Here is a 23,192-nt window from a genome sequence, read left to right as displayed (position 1 = left end):
TGAACCAAAGCAGCAGAGGCAGTTAACACGGCCACGCCAGAACCCTGGGCTTGTGAACACTAGTCCAAGAGCCAGGACCCATACCTTCCTCACTGTGTCGGGGCACCCTGGCACATCTCATGCCAACTTGAGTACAAGTCAGATTTCATCATCACTAACCTTAAGATCTCGGACAAGCTAGATCTTTTGAGTCTGAATTTATTCAGTAAAATAGTAATAACCATTTCGAAAAGTAAATTAGAAGCAGAGTAGGCTTATAGAAAGGCACAGCAAGGTGTCCTGTAACATCGGTTCCCTTTGCCATGGATCCTCTGGGAGCCTCTCAGGGCTCGGTGAAAGAAACATGCCAGGCAGCGTATTATCTGGTTTCCCTTACCTAATCTAAGAGGACAGCCAACTGCTTACACAGGTCCGCCATGCCAAGCAATGTAGGAAAGGTCAAGAAGCCGTCCGAAATGGTAGCATTCTATTCATCTCCCAAAATCCTTGTGTCCTAATATCGGGTGGCCTGACGGTCTTCAAGGCTTTAAGGTCTGCAAAGGCAATCTGATAAACCTCGCTGTTGTTCCAGGTCCGGCTCTTGGCCTGCAGGTGGAACAATCTCCCACAGCACCCTATTTGGTCCTGATGAGGGCAGCATGCCAGGGGACGGCAGGCAAAGCCCGGCGGCTTTCACCAGATCTCCAGGAGCGCACAGCCTAGGGGGCGTTTCCGAGCGCGGGGGCGGGCACAGCCGGTACCGCCCCCGCCACCTTCAGGGTGGTGCTTGGGTGCTGATCTTAAACTTCGGCAAAGTTTGCAACCGGTCTCAAGCACGTGCGGCTCCCCGGCCCGGCTCCGCGTTCTCCGAGCCGCCCCCGGTCACCTGCGCGCGGTTGGTCTCTGTGGTTTCCCCAGCGGCCGTGCCCCTGCGCTCTCACGAGACACGCCGCTCCCAGGCTCCAGGAGGCGGCGGCGACAGCGCGTAGCGGGCGCCCCGAGGAGCCCCGAGAGGCGGGGTCAGGGCGGGCCGGCGCTTGGTTCCCGGAAGCCGCTGCTTGCCTGCGAGGCTCCAGCCGAGCTGACCGGCGCGGCGGCCGGAGCTCCAGCATCCTCACCCGCGCTTCCCGGAGCCGCCGCCCGGCCGCGCGCACTGCGGGCGAGATGCTGCCGGTGCACACCGAGGTGAAACCCAACCCGCTGCAGGACGCCAACCTCTGCTCGCGCGTGTTCTTCTGGTGAGTGCCTGGTCCGGGCCCGTTCCTCCGTCCACGAGATGCTCCGCGTCGGCTTAGCCGCGTGTCCGATGCTCAGCGCCGGTCCCTGACTGTCGGAGGATGCGTTTCCTGCACAGCCTCACACTCCGGGCTCCTTCTCGCGCGTGCGCCACGCGGCCTGCGGTCCCCGCCCGCACCCCACGCCCGTGCCGCTCTCCTCCAGGAGGGGCACGCGGGGACCGGTGGCAGACGCAGGTGGCGCCCACCCGAAAGCGTGGGGATCCATGGGAGGTGCGGGGGTGCCCTGGAGGGTGGGCTCTGTATGCCCACGCTTCCCATCCCGGCTCAGGGCTTGCACAACTCCCTCACCCAAACTGCACCTCTTTATTTCTCTTTAAGCAGCAGTGAACAGATGGGCTTATCTAAAAGCAGCTGAAGTTAGAGTCCTGGGCGAACGCCAAGCTCTACTGAAACACCTTACCAGACATCTTTCAGGTCCATTGATTGCCAGTGTGTGTGTGTGTGTGTGTGTGTGTGTGTGTGTGTGTGTGTGGTGTGTAAGGAAGTTTAACTTCTAGGATCCTGTCTCTCTTTCTAGCCCCTCTGTGTGTGTCCTAGTACCTAAGTATGGCTGTGAATTAAAAGGTCATTTTATTACGATGTTTTATTTAGTTACGAATGGGGACACTACTCTTGAGCAAGATCAACAATGACGTTTTCCTCTTGACTGAAATGCAGCCTTAGTGGAGTACATTTTCCCCTGTTAGATGGACTTTTCATTTCTGCCTTTGATGGCCATATCCCTCTTGGGAATGAGTTTCGGAAGCCTGTTGGGGGGTCTTACCAAGATGTGTTCAGAGACGGGAGTCAAGGTTTCCATGCCTAAAACCACTGATGGGTTCCCTGATCTGGTCCCCGCCCCGCTCCTCTTTTTGTAGGAAACAGGTGAAGAGGTTTAGATAAATGCATTCCTAAGTAGTTTTCCACCTAGTAGCCTGGGCTGGCTAACACACGCTTGGCTAACTAGAATAGTTTTTATTCCTTGACCTCCGCCATTTCATCTTTCTCACGTTCTAATGTTACCTTTTTAAAATGGGAAGACCTAGGGAGTTTCAGAGTCATTTACTAATGTTTTTAATTGCTGATGCAGTGTGTGCAGGATCCGATTTTGGACACTCGGCCAAGAGGAGCTTGCGGGAAGAAGGAATGTGGTGAAATGAATTAAAAAAAAAAATAACTCAAAGCGGGTGGGCTGTCTTGGTCTCCTGAGCTTTTGGCAATACACAGAACTCCTGATGATTTTCCTGTGAGCGGACTTTTAGAATGGAGGTGAAGCGAGAGCTCGGTGTGGGTGGCACAGACCTCCAGTCCCAGTCTCTTGGAAGGCTAAGGTGGGAGGATGACTTGAGCAGCTATGGAGCTGAGACCAGCTAGGATAAGGTAGCAAGGCACAATCGGTTGTTGTTTGTTTGCTTGAGACAGCCTCACCCTGTAGCATGGGCTGGTCTGGAAGTCCTCAAATGCACAGCAATCCTCCTTACAGCCTCGGTTTCCACAGTGCTGGGATTATAGGTATGAGCCACCACATCTGTCAATACACGGTCTTAAACGATGTACGGAATAACTGAGTGTGGTGTCATAGCCTTTTAGCTGTCAATACCAGCACTGAGTAGGCAGAGGCAGGTGGACCCCTGAGTTCGAGGCCAGCCTGGTCTACATTGTGTTACAGTAAGGCTTATAGATAGACTTTAAAATAAAAAAAAGGGTAATTATTTTACATTGCTATCTGGGGTGAGTCCCATTTCCACTTCCCAGTTGGTGAGAAATTAGCTATTGCCTCTAGTTTATCCCTTGTGAAGGGGCTCAAGCTGAGGTACTTTGACTAACCTGTCTAGGATGGCAAAGCTACTGGCGTCCAGCGGGATCCAAACCTGGCTCTCAGGAGCCACTGTACTTTGCAGTTGGTCCTCCCATGCATGAAGAAGGATTGCTCCCCTTCTTACAGGTCGAGTTTCTCAAGGATGCTATTACAATTCCTGTCGCTGAGGATGCGCGTGAAGCATCTTTGGTCACCATGGTATCAGCTCTCACAGCAGGACAGTCAGAAGGGCAGCATCAGCATCACCTGGGAGCTTATCAGAAGACGCAGGATCTCCAGTGTCCCTGCAGACTGACCCAGCACAGTCAGAAGCATGGGGGTACATGCTTTTCACAGGGGCCCGAGTGATGCTGATGAAGGCTGAGGCTGGCCTACTGCACTATGGCACACCTCCTGTTAGCCTTGGCTTTCCAGTGTTACAGTTTGCAGGAGGGCTGTGACTTGGTGAAGTCACCCGTGGCCTGCTTACCCAGTGTGTCATTTCTCTCTCTCTCTCTTGCAGCTGTCTTGCTGCAGACGGGAAGGCCAAGAGAGTTCCCTCCTGCAGTCGCCTGCCTTATAGAGCAAGCCCGGATTTTTTACTTTCTTTGTGGGGCGTTTGTTTTTCCGCCCACTCTGTGTCTGTTTTCTAGACTCTTGAGTTGGTAGTTGCCCAGCCAGATGATCACAGCCCATGCAGTATGCCTCTCTAGGATTTGGGTGAAATTGTAATACAGTTTGGTCGTGGGCAGTCTATCAGCCTAGGACACCTGCTGGTGTTGTGGCTGTCTCTTGCACGCATGTGTTCTTTCAGTGCACACGTTGGCAGGAGCACACTGACATTAAGTAAAACTGTAATCTGTCATGGATCCTTTAGCTGATATGGTGGACTTTACACTGTTGCCTTTAAGACATGATATTTTCTGAGTGTAATTTTCCAGGCCTTTTGCTGTTGCTGAACACAGTGCATTTACAGTTACATAGTATGTGTCCATGGCCATATCTTTTGGTGTCCCCCTCCCCTTTCTCAGGCTGTTGGTGTTGGGGATTGGAGTAAGGCACTGTATAGATTAAACATGCACACTACCACTGCCCATACCTCCAGCCCCATCCAGAGCTCTCTCTCTCCCTCCCAGGATCATCTAGATTCCCTGTGCATATTTTTTTAGCTATTGTGTTAATGACAAAGGATGCTAGGGTTTCTTTTTTGCAGCTGATGTAAAATAGGCACCAGTTTTGTTTTGTTTTGTTTTCAACACAGCACATTTTCTTACCACTGTTTATTGAGCAGTTTGTCATACGGTCATTAGAAACAAATTGTATAACTTGTGAAATACTGTGTCCAGCCAGGCTGTGGCTGACTGCACATCTTTAGTTCTAGTACCCTGGAGTTAGAGGCAGGTGGATGTCTGTGAGTTGGAGTCCAGCCTGGTCTATAGAGAGAGCTCCAGGAAAACCAGGGTTATTACACAGAGAAAACCTGCCTGGAAACAAACAAATGAATGAATGGATGAATGAATGAATGAATGGAATACTGTGTCTAGCTGGCTATGAGAATGTCCAAGCCCCAGTCTCTTCCAAGGGTGTCCTTCTCCCTGCTGCCCCCTGGTGTTGTCACCAACGTCCAGGAAGGCCTGTGGGTGTCCTCTGTATTCCTAGGCCAGGCCTCCTCCTATCCAGGAGGTCTTGGGATTGCAGCAGCAGATGGAAGGTAACCAGAGAGGTGCTTTCCCAGGGTGCCAGTGTCGAGGGACTCCAGGGGACTGACGCATCTGGCCCCAGAGAGTAGTTAAGTCCTTGTTCTATAGCTGGCAGTGTCTCTGCTCAGAGATGTCGTGCTGCAAAGCCATGTGACAGGACAGACTCTGGGGACTGGGCTGAGAACAGCTATGACTTGAGGGTAGAAATGCAGATGGCTTAGGAAGGTTGGCTGAGGGGCGCTCCATCACAGCACAGAAGTGCCCAGTATTTATTTATTCATTTTATTCTGTGAGACAGGGTCATTCTTTAGCCCAAGCTTTGGGTAGAGAACTCTCCCAGCTCACTGTCTTGAGTACTAGGATTATAGGTGTGAACTATATCTTGCTTGGTAGTGTTTAATTTTAACCAGAGGCATTGTGGTACCATATTTTGAGTATTTTTATTATCACACTTGCACACTCCCCCACCACACACATACATTACACACATATGTACAAACACACACATGCAGAAATACACATATACACATATGAGCACACAAACATACACACATGAGTATAAAAACACTCATACACCCATGAGCATACACTCACACTACCACACATATGCACATGCACACACATATATTTGAACCCCCCCATACACTCAGTAGCACACACAGACAACATTCCCTCATATACAACACACGTACACATATACATGGACACATACTACACATATGCACAACTCAACCTACAACCCATAACAAACACACACACACACACACACACACACACACACACACACACACACACACACTCCTGCTATGGTACCTGTGTGGAAGTCAGAGGAAATCTCTCTGTCTGCTCAGTGAGTCTGGGGTTGAACCTCACGGAAGTCATCAGACTTGGTGGCAAGCACCTTTATCTGCTGAGCCATCTCATGGCCTTGCTGGTATTAGGCAGAGTGCCAGGTTTCTGGAATGAACAAACAAACAAACAAACAAACAAACAAAACCCCTCCTGCCCACCAGAGTAGAAAGGAAAGTTTCAGACTCACTTAAAGATTAACCTTTTAAAGAAATCTTCACAGTGCGCCGTAACACAAGAAAACCGCAGGATGCAGAAGTCATCAGGGTGGGAGTTTCATGCCTGGGTAGTAAATGTCATATTTACCTGCCTCAGTAATGGTCTCGGACATGGTTTTGAAACTGTAGATCATGGGTCTCTTGTGGTGTCCCCGCTGTGAGTCCTCAGAAACTCTGGCCCTAGTGAGTCTGGGTGGGTCCTGGGGATCTCTTTTGCTGGCTACTGCTTCTCATATCCTCGGAGGACCTTGAGCTTTAAGAATGGTGATCACTAGCACATTATACATTTTGTTCCATTCAGTTTGTTATCTGCCAGAAGTTTAACTCTCAATCTCTCAGGCAGACATTATCACCCTTCTTTAGGGGAGACAGATTGAGGTCCGGAGGGGTTGGGAAATGCCTCAGGAACCTCGTAGCTTGGGGGGTGGGTGTGTCACAGCTGAGATGCTATCTGGATCATCAAAACATGTCATAGGTGTGCCCCATCGAAAACAGAGGCGCTCGCTCAGTATCTGTCTGCCTGCTGGGCTCTGCTGGGTTGGTAGAAACGTTGGCTGGCTGGATGAATGTGTGTGTGTGCGTGTGTGTGTGCGCGTGCGCGCGCGTGTGCTGACTTGATCACGCAGGCCTCTTGGTTGTTAGTGAATGAGTATGTTTTTCACATGTGTGTTCATCTTCAGCATGTTTCCTCCTGTGCTGGCTTGTTTTATGTCAACCTGACTGACACATGTTGTAGTCATCAGAGACGAGGGAGTCCCAGTAGAGAAAATGACCTTAATGGAGATTAAGGTCAGGCTGTGGGCTAGCCTATAGGGCATTTTCTTCATTAGTGATGGGCAGGGGAGAGCCCAGCCCATTGTGGGTGCTGCTATTCCTAGGCTGATGGTCCCGGGTTCTATAAGAAAGCAGACTGAGCAAGCCAGTAAGCAGCATTCCCTGATGGCCTCTGCATCAGCCTCTGCCTCCAGGTTCCTGCCCTGTATTAGTTTCTGTCCTGACTTCTTCAGCCCTGAACAGAGATGTGGAAGCATAAACTAAACACAGCCCTTCCTCTCCAAGTTTCATGTTTTATCACAGCAGTAGAAACCCTGACTAGGACCCCTCCCGTCCATCTGTAAGGTTGAATTGCTCTTTGGTTGTTAGCACCATCATCTGTCTAGTTATTAAGGCATAAACTCTCCGGTCATCCTTGTTTAAACCATAACCTCTGGCATCAGATTCTACGGTTGGACTTTAGGCATGCCTGTGCATCCACCGATTCATTCACACGCTCACCAAATGTTGTTGGGGATCCTCAGTGAAACTCCTCAAGCCTGGCTGTGGCTTTAGTCTTTTCTTTTTAAAATTTAGATGGAAGGAAAATCACTGTAAAACAAACTGGGGTCATCCTGCTCAAAAAACCTCCCCTGCCTCCTCCCGTTGCTCTGAAGAACAAACCATAATTCACATTCAGTTCTGTGACTCCAGATGGGGCTGTGACCCACAGTTAAGCTGTGGCTTAGAGCAGGCTCTGCCAGTCACTTTCTGCAGAGCGTACACGGTGCGTCCTCCAGGCTCTGCTGCGCGCAGTCTCTCTTGCAGCGAAGGACTCGTCTTATTTGTACATGTCATCCTCTTATTTTTGATCATTGAGCCGGGAGGTCTGATGCCAGATTTATTTCAGGACCCAACAGGAAGAGGTTCCAGGGTGTCTCCGAGGGCAGGATGGAGATGCTGCTGAGTGAGGTGGCGAAGGAGGAACGGTCAGAGGGCATGGTTAGCAGAGTGTGCAGATCTGTGGAACAGTTCACTGGCTGCTCAGTCTACAGGGTTTGTCCTCACATAATATCCTGCTTCATCTCTGTTTTTGTTCATCGCATTGATATCAGAGCTGAGCAGCTTGTTGCTGCCATTCAAAGGTTTTAGTTGGAGGACTGACTAGAAAGGAACAGGTTTGGAGAATGTCCCCCAAGGTGTGACAAGCCACTTGCCAGCACTGTAGGGGAGATTACATTTTCCACAAGTGTCAGGAGAGATCACATCACCTGCCCCGTGGGAGTCCAGAGGTATCGGGTCTCCTGGTTGGTCATTCCCTATGAGGAAAGTGGTTGGCGTGTTGGCAGGATTTACTTTGTACAAATAGAGGCTGGTTGTTGGTGTTGGGTTTCAGATCCTCAGATTGTTTTCTTCCATTGTCTACTGATGGAAATTATTTCTTCTTGTCTAGGTTTTTGAGATAGGGTCTTATCTGCCCAGGCTGGCCTCGAGCTACCTTGTGGTATTACCAAGGTCTACTTCTACGCCCAGCAGGTGGAAATTATTTCTCTGAAGGCTACCAGCCTGTTGCTACATTTCCTTTAACGTTTTGGTGGCAATAGGATTGAACCGAGGGCTTCACATAAGCTAATGGCACGCTCTGTACCAAACTGCAGCTCCAGCCCCCCATTAAGTTCTTTCTAGTTGACACTGGCAGTCCGCTCTGAGGCTGAACTTCCTGGGTAGCCAAAACCAACCATAACAAAAGAAAACTGAAGAAAAACCCAAGGCTAGCACATCCCCAGGCTAGTTTGAATCCTAATTTTGGGAAGTATCACTTAGGTGTAAAATAATTTTAAAAGGCTCCTTCGGTTTCTGATGGACAGCAAAAGCCAAGAACCACAGGCTACAGCCTCCCCTGAGTCAGTGAGCTTCTCTGAGTCACCCTCACCCCCCATTCCATCTCAGTTCCCACTCTCCCAGGACTTGCCTACCTCAAGGTGTGGGGACTGTGGCTGCGCAGAGCTTAGCCCTGTGTTGCTCAGTAGGTGGCAGTGGGGGGGCGGGGGTCTTGGGGATGGTGGGCTATTTGATCCTTATAGGAACATTTTGTGGAGAATGGCTCCTACACACAGTGAGGAAAGGGAGGCTAGAGAGACCAGGAAACATCCGGTGGGCAAGATGAAGCTAGGAGCTGAGTCGGGTTACTAACCGGAGAGCATGCACTGGAATCTGTGTTTCTGTGATCATACCCTCAGCCTGTATTCCTATTTCTACGTGACGGTCGCAGTAAATGGATAGAGACCAAAGTTGGAGGGAGCTTGGTGGAGAGGAAGTGCCAGCTATGCAAAAATATATAAATTTTCTTATGTAAAACGAGCATAAAATTGCTCATTGAATACATGGCTCTTAGTCTGTAGGTCTTTATGGAGTGTCAGTCAGGATGTGACTGGGATCTAACTGGCCAGCCCTGTTAATGTCGCCTCTTCAAGGACTCTTCACCAGCCAGCCCGTGTGCACAAGACTGTATGCAAGGCGTGCATCCTGTTTGACGTTTATGTGTTAAAAGATTTGTTTTTTTTAAATTATTATTTTTGTTAGTGTGTTTTTGTTTTTGTTTCTTGAGACAGGGTTTCTCTATGTAGCTGTGGCTGTCCTGGAACTCACTGTGAAGACCAGGCCGGAATCAAACTCTTAGAGATTCACTTGCCTCTGCCTCCGGAGTTCTGGGATTAAAGGTGTGCACCACCAACACCCTGCATTTTTTCTTTTTTTAAATTATGTGTACTTATGTGCTTCTGTGAATAGATAATGTGCACGTGAGTGCTGGTGCCTGAGAAGCCAGGGGTGTGGATTCCTGCTGGGCCCCTCAATTCCTGTCCTCTGCGTGAGCAGCACAGACTCCCCACTGCTGGGCCATCTCTCCTGCCCTGGTTGTTTTTTGTTTGTTTGTTTGTTTCATTCTTTTAAAATGTATATATTAGAATTCAAGTGAGAGGGCTGGAGAGATGGCTCAGCGGTTAAGAGCACTGACTGCTCTTCCAAAGGTCCTGAGTTCAAATTCCAATACCACATGGTGGCTCACAACCGTCCGTAATAAGGTCTGACGCCCTCTTCTGGTGCGTCTGAAGACAGCTACAGAGTACTTACATATAATAATAAATAAATCTAAAGAAAAAAATTCAAGTGAGATCTATTTATTTACTTATTTATTTATTTTTATTCATTCATTCATTCCTTCATTCTCACTAGTGGGTCTCTGAGCACAGCCCTGGCTATCCCGGAACTCCCTCACTGTGGAGATCAGACTGACCTTGAATTCACTGGATCTGCCTACCTTTGTGTACATCTCCAGCCCAGCTCTTTGTCCTGTTTTAAATAACAGAAGGGAGCCGATTTCCTGTTTAAGCTGGTATGCTTGGCCTCTAGACGCCAAGGGTATTTGGAGGCGCTCTGTTGGACCTTCCGGGTTTTCCATTGTAAGACCGACCCTGCCGTCCTAACAGGTGTCAGCCTGGTAGAGTACGTGCAGGTGCGTAGGAAGGATTGCTGCAAAATTAACTTCCTTTTCCGCTTTGATGTGGTGCTGTGATTTGAACCCAGGGCCTTGTGCATTCTAGACAAGCCCTCCACCACTGACCTAGATCCTCAGTCAAGAGGTGGCAATGGACCAACCCATCTGTCACAACCAGGCCCCTCCTGCATTCATACAACACGGAGGCTTGCCAGGTGGCAGGTGGCATTGTATGAATCCTCTTAACTGCCTCAGGTGACGGAGCCTTTTTTGGAATCTTTGAGACCTACCAAGAAAATACCTCCTATGTAGAGATTAACTCTCTGGGGTCAGAGACTAGTGTTCCCTCGTTTATCTCTCAGTACGCAGTTGAGCCACTTACCTATCCTGTGCTGTGTCGGCAATCGCCAAGGATTATTTTAGTTTTAATCTGGGCTGTTTGGATTTAGAATGGCTGCTCCCTGTCCGTAGGCGCGAGGAGCTCGATGGTGTCATGTGCCAAACCCGAGCTAGGAGACACAGAGTTCTCCCGGACAATTACGGGACCACGCCGGAAGACTCTTGTGGAAAACTCTTTGTGAGAATATACCTAACCTTCACTGTCAACTTGACTGGATTTTAAGTTACCGAGATCGGGGAGACCCCTGTGGTTGTGTCTCTGGGGGCAGGCATTCCCAGACGTGTGGTTACCTTCCGCGTGGTATCGCCATCCGTGGGCTTGGCTGAGGTAACAGAGGGAGAAGGAAAACCAGTCTAGAGCTGGCATCATGGCAACCCAACACCTACTCCATTCCGGGCCGGCTGTAAAGTGAGCCGGTCTCCACCATTTGACTTCTGCTGGGCAACTTCCTGCTTCCTCAAGCTGAGTCGCACCTGGCACCTGGCAACCACGCCTCCCTGTTGTCTGAATGCAGGACTAGCCCATAGTCCATCGCCACCTCTCGACTGCAGCTGTTCCCTGAGTGATCCATCTTCCCCTTCACACCTCAGGCCTTATCTTTACACAGTCAGCCTTGAGGCTTCTGATACCATCTCCATTGAGATTTGATGTGCTCAGTGGCATGAGCCCCAGGTAGCATGCCCTGTCTGATCCTGTAGCTCCTAGGAGTGGCTGTGAGGTTTCCCAGTCACTCCCAACCTTTGCTGACCATTCCTTCAGTGCACAGGCTCTGTGTCCAGGGCTCCTGCCTCTTACTGTCACTGCTGAAATGCGGCTGGAGATGCCCACGCCCTGTCTTACTCAGTCTTGTGGACCTGCCCAGTCGGGGGCTGCGTTTGGGGAAGCTGGTGTCTGTTTCCTTTTCCTTGCGTAGAGCTCACTATTGGTAGGAGCTGTTTAACTTACCTTTTTCTTTCAGTCCCTTCCCCCCCTCCTTTAGCTATTTATTTGTTGAGTTCCTACTTCTATTTTTTAAATCAACATTGACAATAAGTGTCATTAGTCATATTCACCCATCCATACCTCTCTCTGTGCCTCCTTGTCCCCGCCTTGTCTCTGTTCCCTGCTGTCCCATTTCCACGTTACCCTCCCCAGACCTTTCCCTCCATCTCATAGTCCTCTTTCTAGGTTTGGGCCTCTGCTCACACTCTATCCTACACGTGCACATATAGAAAGATGTAAAGCTGGGATCTGCATTCATGTGTGCATTACAGTTGGCATCACGTGTCAACCTGACTCACCTGGAAGGAGGGAATCTCAAGTGAGGAATTGCCCTCATCTGGTTGGCCAGGAGGCATGCCTGTGGGACATTTCCTTTACAGTAGTTGAGGGCGTGGGGGCCCAGCCCGCTGTGGGCGGTACTGTCCCTAGGCAGGTGGGCCTGGGTTGTAATAAGAAAGGAAACTGAGCAAACCTGTAAGCAGTGTCCCTCCAGTGTTGCCCTAGGACACTCTTGTCTTGATGTCCCTCCATGCTGGACTCTAACCTGTACGCCGAATCAAACCTTTTCTCCCCCAAGTTGCTTTCGGTCATAGTATTTAGTTAAAGTAACAGAAGCAAACTAAAGCAATGTATTTTTCTTTCTGGGTCTGGGATACCTAAATAAAATATAGTCAGACCCATCCATTTTCCCGAAAACTTCATGATTTATTTTGTCTTTTTTTAGCTGGATGAAATCCCACTGTCCAGGGGAACCACATTTTAGGTAGGGGCTATGTAAGCGTCTTCTAAATATTTACATAGTAACCTCTACCACCAGCCTTTGGAGTGGTGAATACTGCTCTTTTCCAGGGTGAAGCAGACTGTGAGCAACAGTCCGCTCAGGCCCAGCCTCCTCTGCTGAAGTGCATCGTGGTGTCCAGGTTTAACCACCCCCTTACCCCAGCGTACTAACCCAAAGGGAAAACTGAGTTGCAGCAGAGCGAGTGAGCCACCTGTGGTGCCAGCAGGGTCTGAGCTGGCTCACCTCTTTCATAACAATGTCCATTACCCCAGTGCCAAGTCAGAGGTTAATGCTCACGACGCTGGAGATGTTAAGACCTTTGCCCGGGGTCACAGCCAAACTGCAGCAGAGCAAGACCCAACTCTCCCAGACCTGGAGATCTTGAAGTGAATCTAATCTACTGCTTGTCTGCATGAGATGTGGGGCAGACCCTGGACACTTGCTGGCCTGATAGAGGAAAAGTGGACACAAACACCGGAAAGCTTGCTCTTGGTGAGAGATGTCCGAGGGAGGGTGACCAGGAGTAGTGGGCGGGTTCTCTTAAGACCCAGCCTGGAAAAGGCCTCAGACCATGGAGAGGATGTAGCCACTTAGCGGGGCTGTGAAGAAGTAAGTCCCTTGTCCTCAAGATCAGAGCATTTTGAAATTAAGGGAGGGGGATCGGAGCGTCTCTTTCAGCGTTGAGCACACCACTGTCGGTCTCTGCTGTGGTCCCATGTAATTAGGGCTATTATATTGGACCTGGAGGTATAGGCTCCTCAGCGATGGCTCTCAGAGAACTTCTGGCACAGGAAAGGCGGGCAGATGCTGAGGCTGTAAGGCTGGTGGGGGAGCTGGGCTCTGGGTGTGGGGCCCCAGACTGTGGTCCGTCTCCCAGGAGATTGCTGCACACCCGGAACGTTGAGGAGCCGCAGAAGGCAGTGCACTGAGAGCTTTGATACCGTTCTGAAAGTTTCACAGAAGCAAAGCAGGTGTGGGGCATGCTTACAATTCCAGCACCTGGAGGCACAAGATTTTTGTCTCAAAACAAAACAATACCCAAACAAAAACAATCACTAAAACAAAACAAAAAATAACAACAACAACAACAACAGATCCCCACATGGTGTCCAGGACCCGCCATGGAGAGAGAGAACTGACTCTTGAGGTTGCTCTTTGACCTCCACTCCCACCACATAAGATTTATTTTAAATGAATACATGTTTTTAAAAAAGAGAAAGCTTTCCTTCATCTGCTCTTTTCCCTCAGTCCCTCCCCGCCCCCCACGCCCTCTCCTCTTAACTAAAAATGGCTGCCCTTGTGGCGGCAATGAGGGCCTCCAACTGAGTCACAACCTGCTTTGATGACCTCACAGCTGGGCATTAAATAAGCACTTGGTAGAATCATGCACACACACACACACACATACACACACACACACACACCTTACAAAATGCCACATAATTAATCAATTATTTTCCGTATTTTCCTCTCTGCTGCACAGCACTTGCTTTACGCACATGCTAACAGGTGGAACTTCCAAAGGACGAGACTGTCACACCTGTGCCACACTGATAGCCTCTCGCTAGCCACTAAAAAGCAACAAAGCCGCCCGTCACGGTGGAGACCTATTTAACTGGTTTAGGGACCATGATGGACCATAGCGACACCAAGCAGGCCCCTCTGCTGTGAGAAGGTGCCTCTGAGGACCCCTGGTCACCTGTCTTCCCGTCTTCTATCCACGGAGTCTGCTCCCTCCTCCTCCATAGACCTGGCTCCGTCTCCCTTGCCGCTTGTTATTCTGTGGGACAGGGGACTCCCAGAACCCATTAAGTTGAATGCCTAGCCCCCTCGTATTGTAGACTGTGATTGTACTTTGAGATAAGATCTCTAAAATAGGTAGTAATTAAGAGTGAATTGTCTGATTGGGATAAACTTTAACTCAAGGTTAGTGTCCAGATTTCCTCTTTGTATTTGTGGACACTCCATACCGTGGACATTTATTTGGATGCCGGGAATCAGAGAGGATCACGTCAAGATGCTGGGTTGGGGTGGGAGTGCAGGGGTGGTGGTGGGGGGGGGGGACCACACCTAACAGGAAGTAGAGGCCTCTGAAGAAACCAGCTCAGATGCCACCTTCTTCTTGCTTTTCCAGCTTCTACAACTGGGAGGGAGTAATTCTCTCTTCGTTTGCAGCCACTTGGACTGTAGTTCACAGTAGCCAGGGCAGATGAATGGAATCCACATGCCTCCCAGAAGCCACAGACACATGAAGTGTCCCGTTGTCCTTAGCTGGGGCTGTTGTTCTGACCTGCCCGCTGTCCGCTGAGCTTGCCCGAGATTCTCCCTCTGTCTCGGCAGCTCTCACCAACACAGCTTCTCTTCCCTTTCCCTTCAGAGTTCACGAGTCAGGTTCAGCTGTAATTCCAGAATGTCTTCCGATGTGGAACCGACTCCCATCCACCCTTCAGGACGCTGTTGTGGATTAAACTGAAGCAGGAAAGCATGCTACGTCTCTGGACAAGCAGTCTCAGTGTTCTAAGCAAATTATAGCTTTTGAACTTGGGTCACTGTTATTGTTGGTCCTGGTCCCCCGGCGCCTGTGGGGCGTGTCCTGTGTCTTTGGCAGGAGGCTGTCCGGTGTATGCTTTTTTGTGTTCTTCCAGGCAGTTTCTCTTCAACATGCAAATGCCCCAGACTGGTTTGCTTTGGGGAAAACCCCAGCCAAGTCCTTGGGGGATCCGATATTAGCAGTGACGAAAGAAAGAGAGAGAGAGAGAGAGAGAGAGAGAGAGAGAGAGAGAGAGAGAGAGAGAGAGAGGGCTCCATTGTGCTCTTTGGCTGCCTCCAAATCCTCTGTCCTCTGCTCCTTTAAGTATATAACACAGTACTTGTTTTTCCTGAAAGTTTGTAAAGGCAAGATTAGTCCCTTGGGTTAAGCCAAATCAGGATCTCTCTTCTTCCCTCTCTCGGGTGGATGGCTGGCCACTTCTGCTGCCAACTGTCCAGCTAGTAAGATGAAGGCTTTTGAAGGGAAATTCCACAAAGCAGCCTCAGCCTCTCTGCTCCTTGGGAGGGATTCCTTACTTGTGAGGAGGAGTTTCATTTTCTAAGAGTCCCTTCCAGGAAGGATAAGGTGCAGCCGGAAGGGATTTCCCACAGAGCAGCTAGCTTAGGGGCATGGGAGAGGGAGTTAATGGCCTTTGATTTCTGGGAATTGACTTCTTTTAAGGGCAAAACACGGTGCTTAAGTGTCAGCTAGCACTGAACTTTATCAGGATTCAGGGAAGGCCGGCAGCCATGATGGTTTTTTGATGGTCCCTTCAAACCTTGACTGGCCAACTTTAGATGACCCTGAAGCCATTGTGAGTCTCTGTGGAAGGCTGCCAGATGCAACTCTTTTAGGGTCTCCAGAAAAACACTCAGTGTGCATTTCATTTCTTCTCTCTCGGGTACGTAGATCCATTTCCTGGTAAGCATTTCAAGGGAAGAGAAAGCTGAACTTGAATGAAAATTTTAAGGATCCCAGTAGCAAGTGTGGTGCCTGCAGTGTCCTTCCTGAGGAGTAGTTTGGAGTCTTAGGCAAGAAGCAGCTTGGCCCTGTGCGTCCTGTAGCTCCCCAGGAACTGGCACTGGCAGTGGGCAAGTTCAGCCCAGACTTCCTCCCTGGGCCTTACTTCCGTAGGCCTTCTCTGACACAGGCGTCTCCTGTCTCTGTACGCTTTTTTTCTTTCTTTCTTCCTTCCTCCCTTCAGGCTGGCGAGATGGCTCAGAGGTTAAGAGCACTGACTGCTTCTGCTGAAGGTCCTGAGTTCAATTCCCAGCAACCACATGGTGGCTCACAACCACCAGTAATGAGATCTGACACCCTCTTCTGGTGTGTCAGAAGACAGCTACAATGTACTTAAGTATAATAATAAATAAATCTCTGGGCCAGAGGGAGCAGGGGGGACTGAGCGAGTGGAGTTGACCAGAGAGAGCAGAGGTCCTAAATTCAATCCCCAACAACCAAATGAAGGCTCACAACCATCTGTATAGCTACAGTGTACTCATATAAACAAACAAGCAAACAAACAAACAAATCATTTTTCCTTCCTTCACACCCAGCAAATTGACCCCGTGTTCCAACATCCACAAAAACCCGTGCCCGTTGAGGCTGTCTGGGCTTTAGGTTGTGGGTCACCTTTACTCCAAAGTCAGAGGTGTCTTACCCTGCGGGAGTGGCTTCTGAGATCTGTAAGGGATGCAGACCTTGCAGACAGCTTTCCTAAGGGAAGGGAGAGTGCCACCCGTAACCTGGTTAGTGGTTTGCCACGGACAGCAGTCTTCTGTCTCCAGCTGAGGACACCGTGCGCTGTGGCACAGAGGGTGAGGTGCTACCAGCCGCAACCTGAACAAAAGGGATGGGTGGGGTGCCCAGTTCCCAGCTGCAGCAGCTCCAAGTCCAAGGCTGGGAGAGAGACGTGCTTATGAGTGGGCTTCATGCACAGTCTGTACAGTCAGGGAACAGCTTCCTGTGGGATGTGGTGGTTTACTGTGTACAAGATGTGCTTGCCTGCCCCAGGTCCCCCCAAAGTGCAGTTCCTGAAGCATACACACCACAATGCACAAACAGCCAAACTCAATTCCTCACCCGTTGCCAGATTCCTTAGAGATTTGGCATCTGTTTTGATGATAGGGGGAAGGGTTAGTGCTTTCTGTACCGGAGTCTCCTGTGGGTTTGTGTTCTTATGTGATGCTCATGCTGTGTGTGTGTGTTAGGAATTATACCTACAGACTCCCGAATGCTGGCAGAGCACCCTGCCACGGAGCCATACCCCAACCATTACTACTCCTTTTAAAAGGAAGTGGTCACCTCGACAGCCTCTCTCCCCTTGCTCCTTCCCCACAAAGGAGGAAGACAATCCTGCCCTGATTGACCATGAAATCCAAGGACCATGGGAATGGATGGTTACCTGATATGAGAGCTAACCTCCCTCCCTCCCACTCCCTCCCTCCCTCCTTCCCTCCCTCCCTCCTTCCCTCCCTCCCTCCCTCCCTCCCTCCCTCCCTCCCTCCCCCTTTCCTCCTCTCTATGTCTTCTAGGCTGGCCATGAGCTTGATATGTAGCTGAGCCTGGCTTTGACTTGATCTTTTTGCCGTCACTTCCTAACTGCTGGGGTTAAAGGTGTGGACCAGCTTTCCCTTACTCTGTTAAAAATCCTCTCCCTCCTACCAGGTGACCCAGGTGTACTTGGGAGTGTCCTTGCCAAGAATCCTTGGCTTTTGGGGCTTGCATCCTGACCTGTAGACGGGATAATGTAGATATCTGATATATGCTTTACCAGGGTTAACAATAAATGGCAACTTACTGCTTTTTGAGCAGGTATCCTCAAAAATGAACTAATACAACCATTGCTTTTTTATGTAGGATAATGGCTGGCTGTTTATAGTAGTCATCTGAATTGGTCAGTTGTGAGGTTCAAATGGAACATGGGGGTGGTGGTGGGGTTGTTGACAGGTACCTAAGACATCCATGTGTAGTCCTGTCTTCTGGAGCCAGGGGGTGGGGTGGGGGTTGGGGGTGGGAGGGGGTGAGTTTAGCCAGTGGTTAGAAGTGAGCAGCTGGCTTTAGAGGCCAGAGGCCCGGCAAGCATAGTGCTCAGCCAAACTCAGGGGAACTGCCAAGTGTCCAGGTTGTCCGCAGGTCTCTGTGTTCTTAGTTAGCTGAACCACCTGGCTGTTCTGTTGGGGTGACATGTTTGGTGCCAACACTTGCCTATGTCCTGCGGTGGGCAGTATGAGACACTGGATCTGGGAGACTCCTGAAGCCTTGGGGTCTGCTCAGGAGGCAGAGTTGGGCAGTGAATTCCGATGTTAGGAGTAAGTTTGTGTTCAAAAAAGAAGGAGACCACACTCCAGTGCAAGTGTCCAGACAAGGCTAGCTGCCCTTTTGATCAAGAGAGTGTTCCTGGGAGGGCAAACAAAGGCAGACAATAAGTGTATTTAGATTTTATTGTAATGCAGGTTGTGACTGCCATTTCCCCTTGGCTGGGGTCCAACCTCTCAGCTGCGTAGTCTGAAAAACCTGCACACAGGTAATGAAGGAAGGGGAGGGAAGAGCGCTGCTCCAAAGAGAGCCTTTGTTCGAATAAGGGCTTTAGCGTGTGTGTTTGTGTGTGTGTGTGTGTGTGTAAAACATTTGCATAAAAGTCTTAACCAGGCAGGAGAGATAAAATGACTTGAATCTCGTGTCCTAAACCCAGTTTTATAGCATTTGACAGAAGAGACTCTTACTTGGTATTTTCTTCCCTTTGGTGTGTGGGAACTCCGTGTCTGAGAGCCTGGGGTTCGGGGTGAGTTTGCTCTAGTTGAGCAGTCCTTCCATCTTGGTCATGTTCTCATTTGAGTTAGGATCTTGTTTTGTTGTTGTTGCCTTTAAATGTGTATGGGTATTTTGTCTACATGTATGTCTGTGCACTACATGTGGTATGTATGTGCATTGCCTGTAGAAGCCAGAAGAGGACATTAGATCCCCTGGAACTGGAGGTGTAGCCCTGTGTGAGTTGCCATGTGTGTGCTGGGAATCACAGCCAAGTCACCTCTCTACCCACCATGAAGTAGTATTTTTTTAATTAATAATTTTATTTATTTACATTCCAGACGTTGCTCCCCTTCCCGGTACTCTGTCCCATAGTGCTTCATCCCTCCCCTGCCTCCTTTGTCTCTGAGAGGCGCATCCCCCGTCCTGGGGCATCATGTCTCTACAGGATTAGGTGCATCCTCTCCCACTGAGGTCAGAAAATGCAGTCCTCTGCCACATATGTGCAGGGTGTTGGGTGGGGGAAGGAGAGTGTCTCAGGCCAGCCCATGTGTGCTCTGTGATTGGTGGCTTAGTCCCTGGGAGCTTCCAGGGGTCTGGGTTGGTTGATATTGTTGTTCTTCCTATGGGGTTACCATCTCCTTCAGTCCTTCTCCTAACTCTTCCCTAGGGGTCCCTGACCTCAGTTCAGTGGTTGGCTGTGAATATCTGCATCCCGCACAGTCAGCTGCTGGTTAGGGCCCTGGAATAGTATCTTGTCTCAGCCTCCTGTTCATCCTGTAGCCTGGATGAAGGGCGAGGGAAGTCATGGTTGATGTTTTCCTGCAGGTATGTTTCCTGATTCCCCTTGCTAATCCCAGCTCTGCTCTCTCCCTTCCTTGGGACAGCTTAATGCTCTCTACCCAACACAGTCAGCACACGTGGGTTGGTAAGGACTTCCTGAGAATGCAGTGGAATGCAGGGCTTCTGCTCTCTGTGCTGCCTTTGATTGGGACACGCTGGCCCCCAACTTATCATTTAAGGAGCCCTGTCTCTTGCTGTCTAAGCTATCTCCCCACCCCACCCCCTTGTGGCTCCCTGTTGGTTTACTGTGTAGAACCTGTCTTTCTGAGCCTGGCTATCTTCAGTATCCTGGAATGTGAGTTGCATAGAGACCATAATCTGTGGTCTAGAACCCTTGGAAGGAGCCTTTCGCATAGTACATGCTTAAGGCGTCAATTCCAATGAATTGTTATGATCTCAGCTTCCCGGAGCCTTGCCTTCAGATTCCTGGAGAAGAAATGAGATGCAGGACTACTTGCTATCATGAGCTGTGGCTGTGGGGTGGCTGAGGGCCCTAACCCTAGGGGTCAGGAGTAACTGCCCATCTGACTTTGACCAACTTGAAGGGACACAGCGGAGGTGGTACTGTACTGTCACTTGTGGGTTAGGAATGTCTTCCACAGTTCTTGTCTCAGGTGGGTGGGGGGCTGTGTCTGTGGTGTCCTCCTCCTCTTTCCAGTAAGGCACAGGCACACTGGACCAGAAGCCTGGCTAGAGTTCCCTCTGGGTTAGCTTGGAGATGGTATTCAGAAAGCTGGGTTTGGTGGTGGGATGGTGGGGACTAGGCAATCTGGCCTGGGGATGACAGCCCAAGCATGAGTCAGGGTCTCCTTCACTCCATTGCTTCTGTCTGACATACCCTGTTTGCAAGGGTCTCCTTCACTCCATTGCTTCTGTCTGGCAGGCCATGTGTGAGTCAAAGTCTACTTTACTCCATTGCTTCTGCCTGGCATACCCTGTTTGCAAGGTCGCCTTCACTCCATTGCTTCTGTCTGGCAGACCCTGTTTGTGTCTTCCTTAGTTGCTTTAGTATTTTTCCAACTCTGTGCGCAGTTGTGGCTCCGTGGAATATTTTACAGTGAAATTGGAGAAGAGCATCGTCATCGTTGTTGTTGTTGTTAATTTAAGGAAAGCCATTTCAGAAAATGCCCCGAAGTTCATTGTAGAGTTTTTCCTCTTCTCTTTATTTTCTACCACATAAACCCTTTAGTAGATGGCTGAGGGAGACTGGTCAAAGGGTTTTTTTGTTCTCCGAATCTGTGGCTATTCTGGCTGAGGGTTGGTATGTTTGTAACTGCCCTGATGCTTCAAAGCGTGAACTGGCTCAAATGGAATTTTCCTCAGTTCTGCCTCACTGACACAGGGCTGCCCACCAGAAAAGCCTGTGGTTTGTAATTCTCTCTCCCCTTTAGAAATGCTAGGCTGTAAGTGGGTTCTCAGGGTATCATAGAGTACCCTGTCCAGAGCCTGTATTTTGAAGTACAGTTATTTCTGGTTGTCAGAGCGTTGGTAACAAAACTCATTCCAGGTCTGGAGTCCTGGCCACAAGTTTCCCACAGTGCCTAGGCCAGAGAGGTGGTGTACTTGGCTATAGGAAAGTTCAGGTGATCTGCATGGAGAATGGATGTCATGTTCTAAGCTGGTGTAAGGACGGTTGGGGTCGGCGCCTTTAGTTTTGTTGTAGAGCAGGTGAGGGCCTGGCAGACTCTGCCTCCTGCTTCCAGAGCTTAAGCAAGCTCAGCTGTGCCGCCTAGAGAATGACCAGAATCCGAACTCAGATTGGCGCTTATCTATTTAGCCATTTGTCTTTTCTCCTAAGAGTGCAGGGTGGTATCATAAACATTAAATGAAAACTTAGGTGCAACGACACTCACAGCAATTTTTCATACTTACAGTTAATCCGTAGCGTACAGAGCTAAGTACTCTTCTTCGCTAGGCTCGATTCCACTTTCCAAAGAAATAATTCTGAATTATAGGGTGGCCTAGGCTGGGGGCCAAAATCTCTGAGTCAAAAATGCTCTCGTGGGGTCTGAGACATTAAAATCTAAAAGGGGAGTCTGGAGGAATGCAGAGGGTCTTGCGTGTCATGCACAAACAAGGCTCTGAGCTTGAGTCCCCAACACTACATGGAGAACCAGTTGTGATCCTTTATGTGACAGACACTCTAGCCAGCGGGCTTAGTCACTTCCCAGTTGCTGTGACAAGACACAACGTGCAAAGCCAATGACCGAAGCAACTTGCAGAGGAGGAGAGAATTTGTTTGTGGTTCCTGCTTGTGGTTCCATGGTGGGGAGCATGGCGGCAGGCAGACCATCCCTGTTCCTGTAGCTGAGAGCTTGCATCTTGATCCACAGCTGTCTTAGTCAGGGTTTCTATTCCTACACAAACATCATGACCAAGAAGCAAGTTGGGGAGGAAAGGGTTTTATTTGGCTTACACTTCTATACTGATGTTCATCACCAAGGGAGTCAGGACTGGAACTCAAGCAGGTCAGGAAGCAGGAGCTGATGCAGAGGCCATGGAGAGATGTTCTTTACTGGCTTGCTTCCCCTGGCTTGCTCAGCCTGCTCTCTTATAGAACCAAGACTACCAGCCCAGAGATGGTCCCACCCACAAGGGGCCTTTCCCCCTTGATCACTAATTGAGAAAATGTCTTACAATTGGATCTCATGGAGGCATTTCCTCAACTGAAGCTCCTTTCTCTGTGATAACTCCAGCTGTGTCAAGTTGACACAAAACTAGCCAGTACAACAGCTCTGAGGCAGAGAGACTAAATGGAACTGGCATGGGCTTTTGAAACCTCAAAATCCATTCCTAGCGACACACATCCTCCAACAAGGCTACACCTCCTCACCCTTCTTTAATAGATCCATTAACCGGAGACCAGTTATTCAAAAGTATGAGCTGATAGGGGCATCCTCACACATAGCATCTCGTACGTGAGCCTCTCCTGACCTGGAGAGACCAGAAGGTAAAGTCAACTCTCTCACGGGCTTAGAGGCACAGTGCAGAGCCACCTGAGTGACACCAGTGTGATCAGGAGACGGAAAGGGAGGGATGTAGATTATGCCTGTGGTCGAATTTCCAGGTCAGGACAGAAGGGAAGTGGAGCAGGTTAGGATTGGTGAGCTGTATTGTTCTTGTAAGCTATGGGGAGAGCCCCCTGTTTGCCTAGCATCTCGCTCTGGGACCATCCCACCGAGAGGGATGCTGCTTTGGGGTGGGCAGGCCGTGTTGAATCAGGACTGTGGTCTGGTTCTGTGCCTTGTGGGTTTGTAGCTATCCAAGGCACGTTCCTGTTGGATCTTCACTGTCTCCAAGAGCTGGCTAGCTCCACTGTGGTCGGCCTCTTCCCAGCTGGAGAAGGATTTAAGATACTAGAACATCAGCATGTGTAGAAGACAGAAATAATGAGTGGAATAATGTTCCTGCTGCATAAGGATTGGCAGGGCAGCCTGATGGCCTGGGCAGAGGAGAAAGTTGCTTGGGCAGAAATGTGGAGCAGGCATCTCTGGGTTCAGCTGGAACTAGGAGGAAGGCGAGGGGAGTCCATGATGCCTAGCCAGGGCTCACCTCTAACTCTCCCATGCAGTTGAAGAAAGTTCACCTAAAGGCTCCCTTCAGGTCTTTGCCACCCTTCCTTTGTGTAGGGCTTTGATGGTACAGCCATGAGGCTGCCCAAGAGCCTAAACTCATAACTGGATGGAAGCAGGGGCCAGGGACATTATCTGGAGCCCCGCCCTCTCCCAAGCTAAGTTCACTGTGCTGCCATTGCAGGAAGCCTGTGACGTCACCCCAGACAGAGACGTCACAAAAGGGAAAGGCCCAGACTTAGTGTATAGACACTGGGTTTAGAGA

General features: G+C 49.8%; 1 protein-coding gene across 1 annotated transcript in view; it reads left to right on the top strand.

Annotated features, from left to right (window-relative positions):
• Positions 1-767: 767 nt before the first annotated feature.
• Positions 768-23,192, top strand: part of Abcc4 (ATP binding cassette subfamily C member 4 (PEL blood group)) — a 212,779-nt gene continuing 190,354 nt past the window's right edge. Inside the window, exon 1 of the mRNA XM_021181507.3 lies at positions 768-1,217. Within this exon, the coding sequence (XP_021037166.1) occupies positions 1,144-1,217 (74 nt within the window). The 5' untranslated portion in view covers positions 768-1,143. The remainder of the gene's footprint in view (positions 1,218-23,192) is intronic.

The sequence above is a fragment of the Mus caroli genome, unplaced genomic scaffold (assembly GCF_978045245.1).
Source record: "Mus caroli unplaced genomic scaffold, Mus_caroli_1 scaffold_12, whole genome shotgun sequence".
NCBI lineage: Eukaryota > Metazoa > Chordata > Mammalia > Rodentia > Muridae > Mus > Mus caroli.
This window is presented reverse-complemented; position numbering and strand designations above follow the sequence as displayed.